General features: G+C 42.1%; 1 protein-coding gene across 1 annotated transcript; it reads left to right on the top strand.

Annotated features, from left to right (window-relative positions):
• The first annotated feature begins 9,318 nt into the window (after positions 1-9,318).
• On the top strand, positions 9,319-15,943 carry FST (follistatin). The gene is made up of 6 exons (XM_066569311.1): positions 9,319-9,473; positions 11,453-11,644; positions 12,051-12,269; positions 12,615-12,839; positions 13,876-14,106; positions 14,827-15,943. The coding sequence occupies exons 1-6, from the start codon at positions 9,392-9,394 to the stop codon at positions 14,907-14,909; spliced, it is 1,032 nt and encodes a 343-aa protein (XP_066425408.1). The 5' UTR covers positions 9,319-9,391; the 3' UTR covers positions 14,910-15,943.
• Positions 15,944-22,500: the final 6,557 nt, after the last annotated feature.

The following is a 22,500-nucleotide window of genomic DNA, read 5'->3' as shown; positions in this document are numbered from 1 at the left end:
GATTTTAATTCTGAGAAGCTACAATTTTTGGAGATTTTCTGTTTTCTTCTTTTTTTTTTAACAACTTCAACAGAATCAGGACTCTCAAACTGTACTCTTACAATAACCTAGAATAAAAGAAGAATTACCTGCTAATGTCCTGCTGCAAAGTTTTTAGGAGGCTTAAAAAAGATCTTAAAAATTATGTGCATCTTTAAACAAGATGGGATAAAACTAGTATATTTATTTCATTTTAAGTGGTTCCAGACACAGCAAGTTACACTGTTGGTATGGTGTTATTTTCCTTAGAGTCAGTTACTTCACTTGCACTATTGAATTTTGGGATATTGCGGTTTGAGCCAAATAGCATACAGAGTTTGATGCTTAAATTACTCTCTCACTGTCTAGATTTGTTATGTCTTCATCTTTGAGATACTTCAGAATGAATTCTTTTAAGCATTTGTGTTTTACTAGTAGCAGGCTGCAAAAGTATACTTCAAAATTTTGTGGGTAAAGCCCTAACTGGGGTATAGACTTTCTTTCCACCTAGTGGATGCAAAATCAGTTTTGACTTAGGCCTTCTCAGGAATGCTTTTCTTTATTCTCTTTCCCTTTTATTTTATCAATAGGTAAACTACACATGCATCAAAGACATCTAAGAAGAACCAAGCTATTGGAATTCATTCTAAGTCCTCAAGAGGTCTCTCTTATTTTGTGAATTCTTTTAGCTATAAGTCAGTTAGGAGTAGTGAACATTGTTTAAAAATATTACACTTTCAGATTGTCAATTGTTATTCAAAACCTCCCTTACAAGTGTTTGCTGCTAAGAACACTTTTAATTTTTTTTCCTGCTAAAACTTCATGAACACGAAATGAAACCTAATAGCATGAATTTTATTTGATTCTTTGACTTTGCAATCCTCTCTAGAGACTATAATTATTTTATTATTTATCCCATGCTATCCCTTCCCTTCTCTCTCTCCTGCTCCTCCACCAAAAGCTCTTGAGTTTTGTAAATAAAAATGAAGAAAAGTGTCTTTCTCTGACAATCATATTTCCACAAAATAGGCTGCTTTTGCTATTATGTTTTCACACCTTTTAGGGTCAGTGTGGCCCCACAACTTTCAGGTCTAAATTTCTAAATTTATGTCAAAGATGTTCTTAAAATGCTAGATACTGGAATCCTGAAAAGATATTATAGTCTCTGCTTTAATTTTTAAAAGTTACTTGGAAATGTCATTGTTTTGCAGGAAGTCTTAAGAAAGTGATTGCCATCTCAGAAACGAGAAAAATAGACAGAAACCAGAAAGAAAGATAACTGGATTTAAAACTACTTACTTAAGCTGATTTGTTTGAATCAAGGCTTGTGACATGTACATTCGGAATATTTGACCTTAGCAATACTGCAGCTCACTGAGGTGAGCAACCATGAAAAACAAAGACTCGTGAGAACCTCTGGTCAGAGGTGTGGGACCTAAGGCATCCTCTATTTAACCATTGCTGTCTTCATTAGAGACAAGCAGGGACCTGCCAAGCCTCCCAGATTTGCTGGTTACGACCCTACATAGCAAATAGTACTATTTTGGCATTCAGGTTAGAAAGCATTTGGGAGCTCTGACAGAACAATTTTGTGACTTTTTCCATTTGCAGACACGGTCTTCATATATAAAGCTGGAAAGGATTCTGCACTGCCTTCTCACCATCACCACCACAGAATTTCATCTTTCTTTTGGATACCAAATGATGCTTAGAAAGCTCCATGAGCTCTGCAGCACATGGTCAGTGAGTGAAGGACTAGAAACAGATTGAGTGTTGTCTTGGAAATGGGACTTCAAGATTGTACAGTTAGGGGGAACTAAGATGCTAGGAACAAGGAATACTTGGACTCTGGGCCTCACTACTGCCACCTTCTATTGCCTGTAATGCAAGAAAGTAGGACAAACTTTGTGACCAAACCTTATCATTCTTTTATCTTCAAAAAAAGAAAAACATGAATCAATGGTAAATGCAATAGACATAAATAAAAAGAAGAAACCTAATATAGACCAAATCCTCAATGTCTGAATTTTATGAGGCATCAATGAAACAACTTTTCTTCTAATAATCAGCTTTTTCTTTATTATTTCACATTTTAACATGTGGGGCCAATCCAAGGACTTCTTCATGCATAAATGAGATAAGGTAACACAGCAGCGAGAAAGAATGGCCAGTGGAGACAGATATAGTTAAGATTTGGGGCTTATCCCCAATGTTCCACAGGCTATCCCTAGTCCTTTGGGATGTTGTTTTGTACCTGAGCAAAGATATCTAATGTCATTTGTCAAGTCCAAGTGTACCCAGGTTATTTGTACCAGGCTACCAGATATGCTGCCATACACTTCTGTAGCAGCAGCTGGAATTATATAGAATAGGTATATAGTATGGGAAAATGGCTAAAGCCTTTTTCCTGCCTTTACTTCTCAAACCTTCTCATCTGAAATGTAGATGATCTCCAAGTTTAACTCTTCCTGCTCCCACAATAGTCTGTACAATAAGAACACCTGTTAAGGATGAGCATGTTCTCAAGAGTCTGAAGCCCCACAGATATCCCTACCACTGATGACCAGTGGAAAACAAGAGTTGTTTAGGTTGATCATGAGAACAGGCAAGGGTCAGAGCAGAGGCAAGAAAGCAGAAGCTCAAACCCATGCAATCTGGACTGCCTTGCCAACCTGTAACTAAACTTGCTACCTGGTGTACAGAAAATGCGCCTCTTCTCCTATACAGCCAGGGAGAAAGGGTACTGTAACGACTGGAGTCTGGAGATATATTTTTCTATCCATACCATGTGGCTACTCAAGTCATCTCATGATCAAGTGTACAAGAAAGTGTATGCAAACTAACCACATTAGTGGACAGAACAGGAGGCACAAGGATCACTAGATGCCCTTCTCAGGGGAGTTTTAGGAGGACACAACACAATTTTAGTGCTACTGAAGGGAGACAATTCCCACAGTACATACTGTGAAGCCAACAAACTCTAAATGATCCATGCAGGGCATACATTGCAAAGAAATTTATGCAGGAAGTCCCAAAAGAAAGCATAAATTACCCTGGGGTCTTCATCTTTCCTATACTGCTAGCATATTTGTATTTGTTTCATAAAAGTCTGACTTCAAAATAAGACTTTCGATGGTCTCCAGATACCACTATCTAGCACTGCCATAGGACAAATCTACAGAAGCACATGCAGAGCCATGTACTTAATGTAGTACAATAGTTTCAATTTGTATTTAAAAAATAATTTTGGAAATTCACTGTTGTTTTTGTGATAGCAAAAATGTACTTTTTAATGGACCAAAAATTTTGATTACCTGTAAAGGGATAGGATACACGTGTGATGATGCTCCAGATCCTGAAATATGCTCCTTTTCTGCTCGTAAAAATAAAGCAGCCCATCATAACTGGGATAAAAGCATTTCTTTGCTTCTATCATAGCCATGACCTTATCTTCTCTAAAATTCTTTCTCACAGTTAGTCACATTTAGATCTTCATTTGTGCTGATATCTAGCTCATTTCTCTTCTGACCAGCACACTTAAGGCAGTACTACAAGGTGACATCAGGAGCATTTGGAGTTTACCAACAGGTACCATGTAGGACAATTTTGATAACGTCCCAGTAAGCTGGCACTGGCTAAACAGCAGTCTAAAATCCATTTGGTTCCATTAATATCTGAAAGTAAACCATTAAAATTGATCCTCTTCCTAGATAGGCAATAAAGTAAATATAAACCTCACAACAAGAAGTTAATGATCTGTCCCTAACAAGGCTGCAACTTTGACGCAGTCAGGTACTTACTCAGTCTAGAAACAAGATCCAGTACATCACCAGATATATGCATTGAGCTGGAAATTCTCCATCTATTATCCTTTTTGCCTTGTTCCTTCAGCTTGTCAAAGTTGACTACCATGCTTAATAGTGATTTTTTTTCCATTAAGCTCCAATCCAGGACCCACAGTCAAACACTGCCTTTTTTTGGATTAGAGAGTTATGTGACTCCACACTTACAAATAATCAGATATGCCCTTCACATTAACTCTAAGAAGAAGACAACAAACTAACAAAAAGAAACATAAAGTAATGGCAAAAATTGACTTAATTTTCACAATAGCTGCTTACAAACTATGTATGTCCTCTTTATCTTTGGTTTAGTCTCCAGTCCAGGTTCAGCTGCAACTGATTGCCAACTGACATGTCTCTTGAAGTCTGCCTTGCAAAATGTTCCAGACCTTAAAAGTACAATACCCACACATAACCCCATTTAGCCATTCCTAAAGCTCCTCACCTATAATCACAATTTAAAAATTTGAAGTTTTGTCACCAAGAATGACACAGCTTCATTTGGAATAGTTGTGGAAGCAGAAAAGGCAATTTGCCTGTCTGGAAGCTGAGCAAGAGCCATTCGGCACTTAACATATGACGTCAGAGAGCCAGAGGTTGAAATGGCCTTCCAGGGGCTGAGCTGCCTGACAGTATTGCTATCTCCATGTTCCCTCCTACATGCCATTTCTTAAGCCTTTATGTGGAAATGGGTTGTCTACAGCTAGCAGCACTGTTCTTCTAGCATTTCTTTACAGTTGTAGCATCCTAAGAACTGTGAAGAGCAAGTTTCCCACAATAACTATATTTTCTTTCCTTTTAAATTTTTTTTAAGTTTTAAAAGATTAATTTAGAATCTACACCAGAATTCCTGTTGCTGTTGAAAACACTGCAATCCCAACAAGGTGAGAGACTTGCCCTAGAAATTCCATGGTCTGTTGCACGTTTCTAGTTGTTTAATATTGTCTGAAAATACACAGAGGAACATCTCTTCAACAAATCAAGAAAGCAATAGATCAATAGACTCCTTTATAATTTTTTATTTCGCTTCCTCAGATAGTTAATGTTTTTAAGAGCTTCCTTACAGTTTTTTCCAATACCATTTTCTACTGGAATTTTGCACTTTTGTCCAAGCTTCCAATAATCCAGAAAGATTTTGCAACTTATTTAATAACCTGTTTTCATTCCACTCACACATTAAAGCTCATCTTGCCACACCACATCCAGTTTGCAATGGGTACTGAATAATAAGTCTTGCTGCAGTTCTTCAGTGGTGGTCTGTGGCGCTGCCAGCACAAGACAAGAGAGCACCTTTGGAGTGTCTAAGATGGTTTGTCCTGTTTGGACTTCCAGTAAGAGGCGGGTATCCTTCAAACTGTAGGGGGATGCACAATTCTGTTATTACTTCCTGAACCACCAAAAGGAGGTAAGGAAGGGGTCAGTTTGGCTCATATCATATATATGTCAATTTTATCTGTCCTAAAACATGAATGACACCTGTCTACAAGACCTTTCTGCAGTATGAACCAGAATGAAAGATCCCTACTACCTCTTTACCAGTCCATTGCCCACCACCCGACAACAGGCATAACCTCTTAGGTCAATTTAACAAAAAAAAGAAAGAACAACTGTTCAACATCTGATAATCACAACACTCCCCAAGAGCATGCACTACAAGTTCTATGTTTAACAGTCTCACTGATGTGCAGGAATAACCTCAGTGGAATAGAACACATAGCCAGTACCTGATATTAGAATTCAGTTCACAAATTTTAGGGCTTAGTTTTATCAGGAACTAGTTTGCTTGCTTTTCACAAAAGGTCTGGATTAAATCAAGAAGTCAAATTTTGCAATACAATTTTTTGTGCTACTTTTTGCTGAGAAACAGCACATGAAATTTCTACAGAAAAGTTGTTAAGGACTGTAATTCTTCTTCTCCTATACTTAAAAAAAAGTGGAGGGAAAGCTTTTCAATTGGTACAATGCAATGGTACTCAGAAAAGTCCTTAAATTTAATATCTGGGATGCAAATGAGGGGAGCCTACATTAAATTGCACTTTTCCAGAAACAGGTCCTTCTTTCTGTGATAATCAGTGAAATTAGATGGAAACAAAGCAAGGTAACAAGTCTTCTCTCCTACCAGAAGAGGACGTTCTATCTTTATTATAGAGTACTTGCTCAGTGGGAGAGGCCACTGAGAGTTGTGTGAGAAACTGCATGGGATGATGCATACATGCATCCAGGACCACAGGAGGGTGTCTGAGTCTTTTTCCACTCCTTGAATGTTAGATTACCAGGACAGGCCTTCCCATTTGATGAAAATCCAGATCCATTCCAAATAATCAGTTTTGTCCTAGAGTCCCATCCACAACCCAAAAAATTTTATTGCAGACATGTTCCTTATCAAAGAGGGGGTTCCAAGCTGGACCACTCCTGATACGAGCAACCACTCTTCTGATAGGCAACAGAGTGAGGGGAAGGGCGTAAAAGGTAATGTTATACTAGTACAGTGAATACTGACATCACAAACTCAATATTCCATGTGCATGTATGTATGTATGTGCGTGTCTGCATCTGTGTGTGTGTATGTTAATAGCACATGTTGACAAGGTAACTTTTCCTCCTTCTCCATATTTTGCTGCTATTTTATTCAGAGGCCAGACACTTAATATTTTGTATTATGGAGTTTGCCATAGCTGTAGCTGTGGCTATAGCTCTATTAGAACACAGAAATATGTAAATTGAGAGCCAAATCTGAACTTTCTGAAAGTCTGAGATGTAAGTATATAAGGGGTTTTTTTTAAACGCTCTATTATTCTAAGATCAGGGCCAGCTGCAAAGATTGGATTCACATCCAAAAGCCTATATTAAAATGCATACATTTCTTGGTAGAAAGAAGTTGTGAAACCTGTCAGACTGAAAACAACACTCTTTTCTTGTGCTGCCTGACAGTTCAGTTACAGATCGACGCTATTGGTTTTTTGGTAATTTAAATATGATTGTTGGCAAAGCAGAAAGGGGTGGGGGAGTCATAAAGAGTGGCACACACAGTGAGAAAGAAGAAAGCATTTCTGATTACATAATATGTCCCTGGCATGTTCTTACTCACAAACCCAGTATCTAGCATTTAAAAAAAGAAAAATTAAAAAAAAAAAGGGAAAACAATGAAAGAAACAGCAGCTGTTTCTAAGTGATGTCAGAGAACAGGTGTGATACAAATCTCCATACCAGCGCAATCATATTGATCTCCCAATGATGCATGCATGAAGCACGTGTAAACCTTATCGACCCATTCTGTGTTTCATTTCCAGGAACACGGCCTGAAAACGCCCCTCTATAACTGAAAACATTTTCAGGATAAACACCGTATTGGCCAATTACTAAAAAACATACACAAAAGGAACACGGGAAGGTGAGCCTGACCCCGCAGCCCTCCAGGCAGCCGGGCAGTGCCGTGCCGGGCTGTGCAGTGCCGGACCGTGCTGGACCGCGCTGGGCCTGGCCGGGCCGGGCCGAGCCGAGCCGAGCCGAGCCTGGCCGCCGAGCTGGGGAGCAGCCGCCTGCGCGCCCCGCGCTGCCGCCGGGATCCCCCGCGCCTCCCCCGGGACTCCTCCCGGACCAGCCCTGGCACCGATGCTGCCTCGGCGGGGGCCGTGCTGCCTCCCGACCTGTGCGGCGGATGTGTCCGGAGCCCCACGGGGACAGCGGCCCCCGGAGCACCTTGCGGCCGGGCTGCGGCGCTGCCCGGGGCCCGTCCCCGGCGCGGGCAGGGCCGGCTCGGGGCCGGGGCCGCGGCCGCTCGGGCGCTGCCGCTGCGCGGCGCCGCCGGTAGAGGGCAGTACGCACCCCCGCATGAGCGCGGCTCCGGCAGCCGGCGGCAGGGGCGGGGGGCAGGGGGAGAGTGGCACCAATCTGGGAAAAGATTAAAAGGGATGTGAAGTCCCGGAGCTTCTGAAGTGCTCAAAATGCCCGGGAGATGCTCAGGACGAGGATCATAATACTAATAACACAAAAAAAAAAAAAAGAAAAAAAAAAGAAAAAAGGAAAAAAAAAAACCCAACAACAACAACATAAAAAAAAATGCAGCGAGGTCAATCATTTACCAGTCTGCTCCTTAATGCGTGTGACCGCAGGTGGTACCGAGGGACATTGTGATTCATGCCCACTTTCAAAGCGGGACCAGGGCCCGGCCTGAGGCACCCAAACAACTGTCTTCTAATATTAGCACGGCTGTATTTCTGGATCTATTATAGTCTGTCCAGACAGATCCCATTGTAATGGGATCTTTTATTAAAAGATTAGCACTATCTCCTGCAGTTGGTGGAAAAAAATCTGTTATCACTGAGTTATTTGCAGTTGTGGGGAGGGGGCAGTCGGGAGGGGGCGGCGGGGGGCGGGAGCGGGGAGGAGGGGTGTGGGGAGGGCCGGGCGGAGGGCGCGGGCGGCCGCGGCGCACCGGCCCCTGACCCGGCACTGTCCGGGCATTCCTGTCTGCATACTTCGCAGTCTGTTGTGCTTTGGTGGCTCAGAAAAGCGAAAGAATCGAAATTTAAAAGGCAGCTTTTGAATAAACAATACCATTTTCCGTTAAGTAATCGTTTTGTATAAAAGGAAATATCGCCTACTCAGTTTCATTCAGCAGTGCCAAAAAATGTTATAAATGAGAGACCGCCAACTTTTCTAAGGGGAGAATAATGCCAGACTGTGCTTAATAAACTAGTGCCCTAGAAGTTCATTATCGATGTTGCAATCTTTCTGTTTCTGAAAGGAGACCGCCTACATCGCCCCCGTTCCCGTCTCGTCCTCCCGGGCTCTCCCAGTGAAAACCCTATCAACCGGGAACGGCCCTAGGTATTAAACTTTTAGCCGGTTCAGTCTTTTGGGAGTTTAGGGTTTTTTCAGGTTTGGGGCCGGTCGATCGGGGTTCGGGGTTTCTTTGGGGCGGGCGATGTATCCGCCCGGCGGTGCGGGCAGCGGGATGTATCCTCCGCAGCCACCTCGCCCGGGGACCGCGCCCGCGGAGCCGGCTCCGGGCGGGCGGGCTCCGCTCCGCGCCCCGGCAGCACCCCCGGCCCGCCGGAGCAACCGGGGCGCCCCTGGGGCGGCCGCGACCCCCGCGGGTCTCCAGCCCCCCGTGGCGCTTGCGCGGCCGCGGCGGCTCCGCGCCGGGGCCGGGGCCGGGGCCGGGGCCGGGGCCGCTCCCGCCGCTGCCCCCGCCGGCGGCTCCGCCGCTCAGGGCTGCGCGGGTGCGCGCCTGTGTGTGCGTGCACCTAGAGCGGATAATTGGAGAGGGTTTCCAGAAGGTGGAAAATGTCACCTGATTCACACTGAACTTTTTAAATCTCCCCACCCCCGAGCAGACACACACACACATTAGGAGACCGCCCACCGCAGACAGCTAGGACCCCCGTATAGATTTAAAGAGAGACTGCATTCAGAGCCTGACGTTCATTCAATAGAGCGATCATAAGCAGGCTGGCTAGTGCTCGCTCCCTCTCCCTACTCCCCCTCACGCTGTCTCTGCGTCTCTCTCACTCCCTGCTATACTGAGGATGTTAAATCAGAGAATCCACCCGGGCATGCTCTTAATCCTGATGTTTCTGTGCCACTTCATGGAAGATCACACAGTGCAGGGTAAGACCAGACTTTATTTGCAGATACGTTTCTTTATTATTACTAATGTTTTCTGTCTTTCGGGCACGGCTTAGTTTGCTTGCGGTGTTAAACGCCTCTCTCCAAGGTCCAAGAGAACAGAAGTTAACTGTGGGCTTTGTAGCGAGGTGCAGAGGTGTCATTTAGATCCCTTTTTGATCGGATCTTCACACTGCTCTGCAAAGGCACAGAGGACAGATAGGATGTTTCTTGTTTTTTATTGTTATTATGCAGCATGAATGAAGAGCAGCATCGTGAGGGAACTTTCCCAGTCTCGGCTGCCGAATGAATGCACAAAGTTTGTTGGTAATTTAGTTTAGATTTTTATCTCTCCTGACTGACTGAAGGAGAGGTGGTGATGGAGAACCCCACGATTACAGCTGACATTTTTAGAAACCAATAAGTGGTCATTTTACTGACTTTAATATTGGGATATCCTCCTCCTCCCTACTCTTTTTTTTTTTTTGGGGGGGTGTGTGTCTGAATAAATATTAGCGTTGTAAATTCTCCTGCACTGAAGAGTACGCTTGAATAAGTTGGTGGTTGGGTTTTTTTCTTTTTCGTGCGAACAAAACAAACCCGAACCTGATATTGACAACTCTTAAGAGCCCTCTTTCGACACAAGGGAATATTGATCTTTAGTTTGGGGGTTTTTCTCCTTTTTTTGACCATGTTCCAGCCACAACCTGGACGTCTTGCCATTGCTTCTTTTATAATTTTTCTTTTCTTTTTCCCTTTCCCAGTACTGATATAGATATAAGTTAATCTAACGTAGGCAACTGTAAAACACAAGCCTTTTTTTTTAATAAGGGAATTGTGTGTTCAGTGATTTTTGTTGGGGGGGGTGGCGAGGGGGGGGTCTTGCCCCGCGCCCAGCAACATCTCCGCTGGCCGATCCCGGCCCCTCGCTGCGATACATTCCCATCGGAGTAAGGAGGCAGGATCGAGCCCCGGCTGGATTAGCAGCAGAATCAATTGGTATTGAGTTGCTGGAGAAGTCACATTGGTTATTCACGAGAGACTCATCTCAACTAAAATGCTTCAGCTAAAAAAGGGGGAGTTGCTTGGACTAATGTTCTTGGCTTGACTCCACAAATAACAGGGATACTAGAGGGGGGAAAAAAAGGCAAAAAATAACCCCAAGAAAACCTACTCTATCCGGTGTAAGGATAGTGTACTTTCCTCTGAAATGTTTGCAGGAAGAGATGGCAGCTATAACTTTTCCAGCTTGATCGATTTTTAAAACTCTATAGGGACCTCCTACTATAAGTGTCCTTCTATTTTATGTACTTTGCTCACTTTTTTTTTGGAACTCTGCTGAATTATTTTAGTGAAGGAGACATTTGTTAATAGAAACAGCAAAATGTGGCGATTTCGAAAGACTTCGCTAACAGCAAATGTTCCCAATTCGTGCAGATTGCAAAATGGGCTGGGAGTGAAACTGTGCGGCACTAAAACAATGCTGCTGTGCAGCCGCGGTGAGGAGGAGAGGGCAGGGGGAGGAGGAAGGAATTTGCAAGCGCGATTTTCTTTTTATTCCCTTTTAAATGCACATCCTTTTCAAGCCTCTGTCACGTGTCGGCAGTGCTCCTTCTGCTCTACATATGGAATAAATACCTCCAAAAACTCTCGCTCTGTTTTGGTTGGGTCTTCTCTTTCTTTCATTTTGTTTTGTTTTGTTTTGTTTTGGATTTTGTTTTGTTTTCTTGGTTTGGGTTTTTTAGTTCTTTTGTGGTTTTGGGGAGGATTTTTTGTTTGGTTGGGTTTTGGTGGGGGGGGGAGGGTTTGTTTGTTTTTTAAACTGCGCTTCCAAATGGGCCGTAGTAGCTGCGGGTTATGAAACGGGACAAATAAAAGGAAACGGTCTAGTAAAAGTCACGGCAAGGCGCACGTGCTGTGTCTGGGTCACTGGTGGCCGCCACTGATCCGTCTGGGTGTCCCCCCTGCCCCCCGCCCCACAGCTGGGAACTGCTGGCTCCGGCAGGCGCGGAACGGGCGCTGCCAGGTCCTCTACAAAACCGACCTCAGCAAGGAGGAGTGCTGCAAGAGCGGCCGCCTGACCACGTCCTGGACGGCGGAGGACGTCAACGACAACACGCTTTTTAAGTGGATGATTTTTAATGGGGGAGCCCCAAACTGCATCCCGTGCAAAGGTGAGGGGGTGCTGGCGAGCTGCTCCCTGCTGAGGAGCGGCTCCGGCAGGGGCTGGGCTGGGGGAGGAGGAGCGGGGCGGGAGTTGGAGGGGGCCAGCGCTGTCCTCCCGCTTCCTTCCTCGTCGGGGTTTTGAGGGACGTCTCGTACCAGCCCCGGGATCGCGGGGGGGACCCCCATGTCTGCCCGCCGCCTTGCACATCACGAGGAGGAGGGGAGACAACCTCTCTCCCCCCTGCCTTCGCTGGCGGAGGGAATTTACCTCGAGCGGCGTGTCCTGGAACGGGAGGGAGGGGTGTTGCTGCTCTGTGCTCTGGGTTCACGGTATCTTTTTTTCTTTAAGCAGTTTTGACACCAGGTCTCTTCTGCACGCTTGGTACTAAAGTGGTGCCTCTTTCCTTCCATCAGAAACATGCGAGAATGTGGACTGTGGACCCGGGAAGAAATGTAAAATGAACAAGAAGAACAAACCTCGGTGTGTTTGTGCTCCGGATTGCTCTAATATCACTTGGAAGGGCCCCGTGTGTGGCTTAGATGGGAAAACCTACAGGAACGAGTGCGCCCTTCTCAAAGCCAGATGTAAAGAACAGCCTGAACTTGAAGTCCAGTATCAGGGCAAATGCAAAAGTAGGTTTGCAAATCTAATCCAATCTCCCTCAAATGCCAAAGGGTGTCTGTCTGAGAGTAGGGAGGAGTTGTTGGATGTAGTTTCTCACAGGAACCAGGCTGGGGGAGAGTAACTAGACCATGCTCAGTAGACAAGGATATAGCTGAACTGAGAGCTCCCTATAGTCTGGCAGCACCTGTGTTCACACAGCTGCCCTGAGATATGAAGGCATCCTCCAGCAGCCCTTAAACGAGGAGAGCTGCTGAAGGCTTTTATGTGGTCATTTGTTCTTGTTGTCATCTATTCACTCCTCACTGGGATCCTGGTGTCTTCTACTAACCATTGTGTTTCTGTCTGTATTTCAGAGACCTGCAGGGATGTCTTATGCCCAGGCAGCTCCACATGTGTGGTTGACCAAACCAACAATGCCTACTGTGTGACATGTAACCGAATTTGTCCAGAGCCTACCTCCCCTGAACAGTATCTCTGCGGGAATGACGGCATAACTTACGCCAGTGCCTGCCACCTGAGAAAAGCTACCTGCCTCCTGGGAAGATCCATTGGATTAGCCTACGAAGGAAAATGTGTCAGTAAGTATCTTTGGAGGAGACTGAGTGTGGAGGGCTTCCTCAGTCGCCTCTTTCAGAGTACCCAGTGTGTGTAACTGGAGGGATGTAGTTAATGCTGGGGAAGGAGACGTCAGCAGCTTGGGCCAGTGCTCCCTTCCCAGAAGAGGAGAGCCTGGGGTGAACTTAGTCCTGGAAAAGATTGCAGTAGAAGTGAGGGAGAAGAGGGCCTGATCTTGCTATGTCTGTGAGTGCTGACATTAGTATCCAATGGAGAAATAGCCTCCCTGAAATAGATGATGAGATGGTTACGATGTGTAATAAGGTCACCGTATTCAATGGGTCTGTATTCCTGGAAACAATTGTCTTCAAGTGGTCTTGGCAAAGACTACATTAACTTAATTGAAAACATCTGATCAGTTTTTCCTCTTTAGAAATAATTGTGGGCTTTGGAGACAGTGGGTGGGTGAAGATAGGCAAATAATTTCTGTGCAACCTGACAATCTGTGTTGGAAGTGATTCCAGAAAGGATTGATAGCGCAGTGTATTATGAAGAAGCACCTGCAGGGCAGCCTCTAATCCCAAAACCGCTGTGGGAATTTGGGGGAGTCTCAGGTTGCTTTAAGTTTGCATAGGTTGAGGTGAATTCCCTTTCAAATCTTGTGGACAACTGCTGTCTGTGGGTTAGATTAAAAATAATAGATTTAGAAATGCTGGACCTGTTGACAAATCCTGCATTTACTGCTAATTTGGGGAGCCAAATTTCCACTGACATGAAATGGAGCAGGAAAGTCATGTACAATAGGCAAATGTAATTCTGTATTCCCAGGGCCAAGCTTTGCTGGCACAGCTGTCTTTCCTCCCCCACATATAGACAGGCACTGTTGTCCAAGGAAATACTTGCTTGAGCAAAATCAGCAAGTAAGATCACATCTACTATATCTGAGCTTTCTTTTTTCACTGTTAACTGGGGAAAGGGAGGTTTTGGGGGTTGCTTGTCTTTGCTTTGCTTTTTGCTTTGTCTTTTTACTTACCTCTAGTATTCTGTGTGTATTTTTAGAAGCCAAATCCTGTGAAGACATTCAATGCAGTGCTGGGAAGAAATGCTTGTGGGATTTTAAGGTTGGCAGAGGTCGGTGTGCCCTCTGTGATGAGCTATGCCCTGAAAGCAAGTCAGAAGAAGCAGTGTGTGCCAGCGATAACACAACTTACCCAAGCGAGTGTGCCATGAAAGAGGCAGCTTGCTCCATGGGTGTGCTTCTAGAAGTTAAGCATTCTGGATCTTGCAACTGTAAGTGAGATTTTTAACTCTGCAGACACTTAAGGCTTCTGAAGGCGATACCTAGGTAATGAAGACTTACACCTTTAAACATAAGAAAGATTGATTTATTGATTCAAGGTACAGTAGAATATAAGTATCTATCTTTCACGCACACACTTTGGTTGCTGATAAAATGCAATAGATCTCCAACAACGAGCTGGCCTTCAAGTTGGAGTTTTTTGGGGATGTTCCAAGGACAAGCCATTCTATCAGAAAGGGGTTGCCCGAGGAGTGTAATTCTAGTGACTTTTTTTGTACATTGTCTGCTCTCGTGTGCTTTGCTGATTGCTTTATTAACACCTGGATAAACTCTTAACTCGGTCCAAAAGAACAAGCCTAAAGGTAGTACGTGGCACCTGGTTTAGCACAGTTGCCTCTACTAACTCTGAATGAAGGACACAAAGCAATTAAACTAAAACACCAGAGCGCTTTTTATTTGATTTCAGGAATCTGCCAATAAAACCTGAGCCATTGATTCTTCAGAACTTTCTGCAGTTATGACTTCATAGATTATGTGTAAAAAAACCTTATTGCATAACAGCAGATGCCAAAGAGCATCTCACTACAAGTCGCATAAAATGCAACGCTGTATTATGGCTGTTCAGAGGGCTTTCAAAACATGCACTGAGCTGCTTCTGCGCTGTTGTTGTCCTTATTTAAACAACAGCTCCCCTGTATTCCCCCATATAGCAATTAATGAAGACCCAGAGGATGAAGAGGAAGATGAAGACCAGGACTACAGCTTTCCTATATCTTCCATTCTAGAGTGGTAAAACCTCCATCACTATTGAAACAGCCATTGGGCACAAAATCAATGTCCGTACTGTAAATAAGTGTATGCTTATTTATTTTGGGGAGAAAAAAAAAGTATACATATAGTTGAGTCTCGTAGACATTTATTTATACTGTGTCATGTTTTATAATTTATACATAAAATGTCTGGTTGACCGTACACCTTGTTTTTTGAAGAAATTTATTCGTTACGGGAAGAGCAGTGTTATTTATTGTGAGGTCTCTTGCTTGTAAAGTAAAGCTTTTCTTTTTTCTTGCAAACTATAAAAGTCCATTCCTTAGAGCCTACCCACATGATCTCATCTCTTTGTTTCACTGATGTTAACTCTTTTCCACTTTAACAAACTTGCATGTCAGTTCTGTTACATTTATTTATTGGATTTTCTTTTTGCCGGTTCTCTACGTAAAAGATCCCGTGTTTTTGTTTACAAGGAATCTTGACTGACCAAAAGGCATTGTAACTGACTAAAGTATACTGTCAAGGTGCAGTGAGGCAATCTTTAAGGAAACTTCTTACACTTCACCTTCTCTACTTCTCATCACATTGTGTACCGAAATGATGTCAGTGTACTGAGAGTTTATACTGTATTATACAAATTTTGAACCCAAAGAAATTGGATTGTGAAGTTTGATAACATCTACAGGCCTAACTGTAATAAGAATAAAGGTTTTATTTTATTTTTATTGTTTTAATTTTTTGTCACATGCATAAGTGTTTTATCAGGTGTTTCCTTTAAGATGGTCTTGCAGTACCACTTTCAAAATTTTCTTTCTCAATCGGTGTGTTGCTAAAAGTTATATCAAAGCTTTATCAGTTCAAGTTTCTTGCTTTTCATAATACTTTTTTTCTGATGCAATTTTATATTTTCAAACATGGCGAGTTAAATATAAATTCATTTAAATATATAGTTTTGTACTTTTCTACCATGTAAATGTGCAATGTATATAAAAGTTATAATGTGTATTTGTAAATAAATGATGAGTGAAAAAAAAATAAAAAGTGGAATTTTCCCTAGAGGCAGTCCTTAGTCTTTCATTCTGAATGGTTTTGGTCCTCTGGATTCTTTTGCACCATGCAACACCACTTAAGGCCAAAGCTCTCAGCCCACATTGATATAAGAAACCCTCTTTTCAGATGTGAACAATGTCTCCATTACTGCTTAAGCATAGTCATAGAGGAGAAGAGATTGGTCTTTTTTTTCCACTCTCAATCCTCTTAACAGGAAGTCTGTAATTTCATAGAATCACAAAATGTTTTGGGTTAGAACAGACCTTAAGACTGTCTAGTTTCAACTCCTCTACCATGTGCAGGGACATCTTTCACTAGACCAGGTAGCTCAGTGCCCCATCCAACCTGGCCTTTAACACTGCCAGGGATAGGGCATCCACCGCTTCTTTGGGCAACTGTTCCAGTATTCCACTACCCTCAAAGTAAAGAATTTCTTCCTAACACCTAGTTTCAATTTCTCGTCTTTCAGAGTGTACCCATTCCTCCTTGACCTGTCACTCCTGTCCCTGTCAGAGAATCCCTCTCCAGCTTCCCTGTAGGCCCCTTCAGATCTGAAAGTGTCTGTGAGGGTTCCACACAACCTTCTCTTCTCTAGGCTGAGCAACCCCCACTTTTTCAGTCTGTTTACACAGGAGACATGCTCCAGTCATCTTACAAACCTCATGACCCTCCACTGGCTTTGCTCTAGCAGTTCCATGTCCCTCTTATATTGATGACACCAGAGCTGGATGCAGTGCTCCAGGTGGGGTCTCAGCAGAGCAGAGCAGAGGGGTAGAACCCTTCTCTCAATCTGCTGGCCAGTGCTGCTTTGGATGCAGCCCAGGATTTCCTTGGCTTTCTGGGCTGGGAGCACTCACTGCTGGCTCATGGTGAGTTTTTCATCAGCCACCACCCCCAAGTCCCTCCCCTCAGGGCTGCTCTCAATCACTTCTCTGCCCAACCTGTGGGTGTGCCTGGGATTGCCCCAATGCAGGTGCAGGACCTTGCCCTTGGCCTTGCTGAGCTCCCTGAGGTTTGCATGGTCCCACCTCTCAAGCCTGTCCAGGTCCCTTTGGATGGCATCCCTTCCCTTTGCTGCCCCACACCTTTTTAGATATCTTTTACTTTCATATTCCTAGGAGAATTCAAATATGTGTTTGGATTTTTATCTATTGGTCATCTATCATTTTTATCTATTGGTCATCTAAATGGACAGATTTGGTCATCTATCGATTTAGATGACCAATAAAAAAAAGCAAAGCAGAATTTACTTGCTCAAATTCAAGATGTGTAATAAATACGAAAGGAAAAAAAAATAAATCTAACAAATAATCTGGGAGCACTCTATCACTTGGAAATTATTTTTCTCCCAAGAGGAAATTTAATTCAGAATTTCTTTTTGGTCAACCTATATTAAGACTGGACACTGTTTGAGACTAGCTACTACTGCAGTGAATTGAGGAACGGTAACCTGCATAAGTAGAGCAGGAACCAAAATCCTGTTCAGTGCTACCTGGTCCTGTTGTTACCACAAGTAAGGCTCTACTTACAAAAATTTCCCTATCCTATTACATAAAACATAAAAAATTATTTATGCATCTTATTCAAAAGTATTTTAAGTACTTTTCTAAACTGAGGTCTGATTTACCCTTTTAGTTTAAATACAAATATTTGAAGAATTTCCTGCTATAGTCTTCTGTATATTTTCTACTGCATATAAGATTCTAGTTTGTAATTAATTGTTTAGCATTACCCAAAGCAAACATAATTTATTCATCTCTGAATATATAAAAACTACAAGCGTGAATTTATAATATTGTATTCACAGTAACAGCAAAAATATTTGCCCTTCTGTTACCTCATGTTACCTCCTGTTACCTCATTTAGACAAATAGTCTCTTTGGAAGGAAGTACATGGTGAGTAGAGTTTAGGGAGCAGGATTTTGATCTCCTGTGGGAATAAAACCCAAAATAAAAGAGAACAGGGCCAGGAGAGCAAAGATATGGAAAAAGAATCTATTGGAAAGCCACTCAAGGAACATGTCAATGACAGAGAAACAACCTGTTTAATAGATAGAGTGACTATGAGAGAAGATTTTTTCTATATTCAGTTAGGTGCCAGCTACTTCATTTCCAACAAAACAACAACATTAAAATACTGGTTTTAATTGTAAATATATTTACATATCTTATAGAGAGACTGTAGCAGAGCAGGATTTCTGGGTTCTAGTTTTATGTCCTGTTGCTGGTTCACAAAATACCTTGGAGAACACTACCAATGGACAAATTCAAAAAAAGAAACAAAAAATTCCAAGATATATTTATACAAGTACATGTATGCTAAATGGCCACAAAAAACTACCTCAGGTTTTTGCTGATCAAATTATTTAAAAATTCTGAAACTGCATCTCTCATTGCTACTGCTATTTCTATACAGCTGAAAATCTTGAAACCTACCTTGCACCAAAGCCTGATTGTGAGGTATAGGTGTGGCATATCCTGAGAGGCTTCTGTAGTAAGCATCTTCTGAGCATGCCTACCATAGACCAGCCTTGTCATGAATCACAACAGCCCCAGACACTTTCTCCCAGAAACACGTCCAGAGGTTGTGGAAGCACCATAGCCAACATTTTACATAATATCACACTTGTAGATAAGGCACTTGTTCTTGAATTGGGAGATGCAGGTTCACTGCCAGTCTCTTTCTGAGATCTTTCCCACATCTCCCAAGAGTGCATCCAGCACCAGCTCAAGGTGAAGCTCAGGCTGGAGAACTGTCTGTCATGCCTGCTGAAGCCATACTTCTGTATTGGACAGGAAGCAAGATTCATCGAGAGAGGATAATTTGCAACCCTAATAGTGCTCCTTTTGAAGAGGAAGTCCTGGGTTATTGCCCCAGGGGCTGCCTACACATTTTGCATTTGTTATTCAGTAACATGCATAAATAGTGCTTGAAGCAGGACCCAGAATCCAGGTTGCTTCCCTTCCTCCTTCCCCCAGCAGGTATGTGTCTCCATCCTTGAGCTATGAAATCATGTTTAACTCTCTGCTTAAAGATTACAAATCTCAAATCAAGATTACAAATCTCAAATCTTTTTCAACATTGAGTCATAGTTACAATAGGAGTGAGAGGCTTTACTTTTTTCTTCCTCTCTTCAAGGCTTGTACATGGGGAAGTTTTTGGGAAATGGAAATGTGATTTTTATTTCTTCAGAAGGGGGGGTTGTGTGTGTGCATGCATGTGTGTGCATTTGTCTTGTTATGTTTTGTTTTGCTTCTTCTCTTAATGCACAGGCTACCCTGGCTATTGTTTAAATGAAGAAAAAAGATGTCTGGATGTTTAAGTACAGAAAGATATAAGAAGTTCTGAAGCCATGAGGACAAGCTCCTAAAACCAGAAGAGAAATAAATTTTCAGAAACATCTTTCTCTTCAGTGTTTTTTATTGTCTGGCGTACATATTCCCCTTGCTGTAGATCACATTTCTGAAACTCTTGGATCACCATGGAGTATACTTTTGTACTGAATCCCAGGTCTGTGAACTCCATTCACAAATGCAAGCAAAGTAATTTGGAGCAGAGTGCATGTGCTTGAAAACAGAACCCCACAATCTGGCACTAAAGTAAAATCACCTTAATTGTAAGAGACTCAGCTTGAGGCATTTGAGCAACACGAATATTGCCTCTAAAGCCCTGGATCCCAAATACATTTATCTGTGCAACACAGGCAAAAGAGTATACTCAATTTTGGTCACACTCAAATGCATTTCTGACAGCTGCATTCTTCTGACAGACTTAAGAACAGTACTATAGACCTCTTTTGCACCTTTACATCTTTGCTTCCTTCTCCCTGCAATACACATCAAATAAGGCTACATTCCAAGCCTCTCTTCAAATTTTAAACAGCTGCTATTTCTTTCATTTTCTTTTTCCTTTTCTTTCTTTTCTTTCTCTTTCTTTCTTTCTTTCTTTCTTTCTTTCTTTCTTTCTTTCTTTCTTTCTTTCTTTCTTTCTTTCTTTCTTTCTTTCTTTCTTTCTTTCTTTCTTTCTTTCTTTCTTTCTTTCTTTCTTTCGTTCTTTCTCTTTAATGGAAATGTTTCATTCTTTCCCTCCAAATGTGAATCAGGTGAAATTAAATTTCAGTATGCCATGCTGTTCTCTAGGCAGTGACATTTTACTATACGATGAATCACCACCACAGAAACATCTGTACCTTATCCCTTTGAAGATTCCATAGGATTCCATGCTTTCTGGTGAAAGCATGTAATAGCATTTGTATATAGACCAAGGTATTCACAAGGTATCAGATGTGAAATTCATAACTCCCTGAAGATAAAACAATTAAATTTTTTGTTTGATGTTCCTGTAATTCCAAGGTCTATCTGACCCTCTATGGCAGCATGAGTTTTGCAGGTAGTATATGAAAAATAATTTGCACAAGTTAACTCTTTAATTTTTTTTACTTTTTTCTTTGTCCTGATAGACACAAATACATGATAGAAACTACTGGCTGGATTTTGGTCGTAATCATTTGGGATCATCTATATAATTCACACTCATTTGTTACCTCTAAACAGTCTGGCTAATGCAATTATCACTCTGTGGAGAAAAACAAAAAGTGCAAGCCATAGTGTTTGGCTCAGGGACTGATTTGGTGTTAAACCCATAGGTTTGGTCAATTTTCTGTCATTTACAATTACATTTTTTTAATCTCATTCTCTTATAATGGTCTTGGTCAATTTCACCATGGGATTGAGCAATACTAATATGTCAGAAAACTAAGAAGGAAGTATGGACTTTGATAACAGCTAATCAGATGTCCTAGATGCTACAGGATAATGGGTCTCCCAAGGTGCTGAAGTACAGTTTTGAGTGCATAAAGGCTCCTGAATTTCCTTCGGTGTCACTCAGTTATATCATCTGAACCTGCCACTGTATAAGTGAGTTCTACGGATACTCAGGACTTCTCAAAATGAAACCACAGCATGCATATTCCAGATCCAAATTTTAGCCATCAGTTTTAAAAGATTTTTGAACTATAAAATATAGAAAATTGAATATTTCAAAATGTTAGACTATTTTAAAATGAATTAGCAATTAATTGGTATATTTAATTGCATTTTAGAGATCCACAGCAAAAGCAATATTTTTTAAAAAGTCATTATTACTCAGTGTATCATGGTTATATGCAAAATGTTTTACATAAGAACTGTTTTAATAAATTTTCCAAGATCCCTAAGCAATTTGAAGTATTCTTACTCAGATAACAGTGTTTCTATAATCTTCTGCTGAGCTTCATGAAATGTACTTATATTAATTTCAAATTACCTTCATATTTTAAGAGGCACCTGGAACTACAAGGCTGATGTTGGTGGGTGGCCACCAAAGGTACCAAAATGTGCTTCCATCTTATTTCTGAGTTAGAAGCATTGCTAAAAAAGGTCACAGGGCAAACCACACAGATAAGAGAGACAGATAATTACGCAACTCATTGGATAATGGAGACAGAGGGTGCACTGATGAGAAGTGAGCTCTGCAGTGTCCCAGGGGTTGGGGCACTGGCCCTGCTAGGGGAGTCTGAGCAATGGAACTGCTTCTGCCTGCAGAAAGGAAGCACCTCAGATCAGCCTTTTCCACCTACAGTCAGGTCATGGTATGGTCAGAGTCAGGCTTTCTGTAGCAGCACATGCAGCAGCAGGACAAGGTGTGTATAACCTCGAACAGGAGAAGTTCATGCAGGGTTTAAGGAAAACCTTTTTTCCACATTAGTACAATCCAGCAGATGATCTCCTGACAACCCTCCAAGTTGGATTATCCTACAATAGTATGAAAAGACATGCCTACCTACATCCAAGTCATGCAGACTCCAAAATCAGAAAGGAATATCCAGTTGAAAAGAAATAATTCCTTCAAGAAACCTCAAGGGAGCAACCATATCACCACATATCTAGGATGCAGTTGTCAAATGAGAGAAACAGTTAACATGCAGTTTAAAATTATCCTATTGTTCAGATTTACAATTTTTATTTTTTTAGTAGTGACAATAATTCTCAAAGAGACAATAACTAGTACCAGCTAGATTGGTCAAGACAGCAAGGAAAGCCAAAGAAAAACCAAGCCCAAGACAAGACACTTGGAAATATAATAGATAATACCAGCTGGAGCAAGTAAATAAAGCTCTTCAGGGATGTTTTCCATAATCTTTTCCCACCTACAGTGGTTTAGTCAGATCAATTCAAATCCTTGTTTCAAATGGTGACTCCACCCAAACTGCAAAAAGCCTAAAATGCATGACATTAAAGATATACAAATAATGAGTATTTCCACATTTGGACTTCAACCTTAAAGAAACTAATTTTCATTCTTTTTATGAGAAAGAAAAAGGGATTGAGCACATCCCTATAAATATACAGGGCTGGAGCTCCAAATTTACGCAGCGCACAAACTCTAGAGTTTGTGTACTTCTCAACCCAGCATGCCTGGAAGCTGTGACAATTAATTTATAAATCTCCCCAGCATTCCCCACTTACAGGCTCTGATGGAACGTCAGCCTTAATTGAGAGGCACTTGCCACTGTCAGCAACGT

The sequence above is a fragment of the Molothrus aeneus genome, chromosome Z (genome assembly GCF_037042795.1).
Source record: "Molothrus aeneus isolate 106 chromosome Z, BPBGC_Maene_1.0, whole genome shotgun sequence".
Taxonomy (NCBI): domain Eukaryota; kingdom Metazoa; phylum Chordata; class Aves; order Passeriformes; family Icteridae; genus Molothrus; species Molothrus aeneus.
The sequence above is the reverse complement of the archived record's forward strand: the minus strand, read 5'-3'. Positions and strand labels throughout refer to the sequence as shown.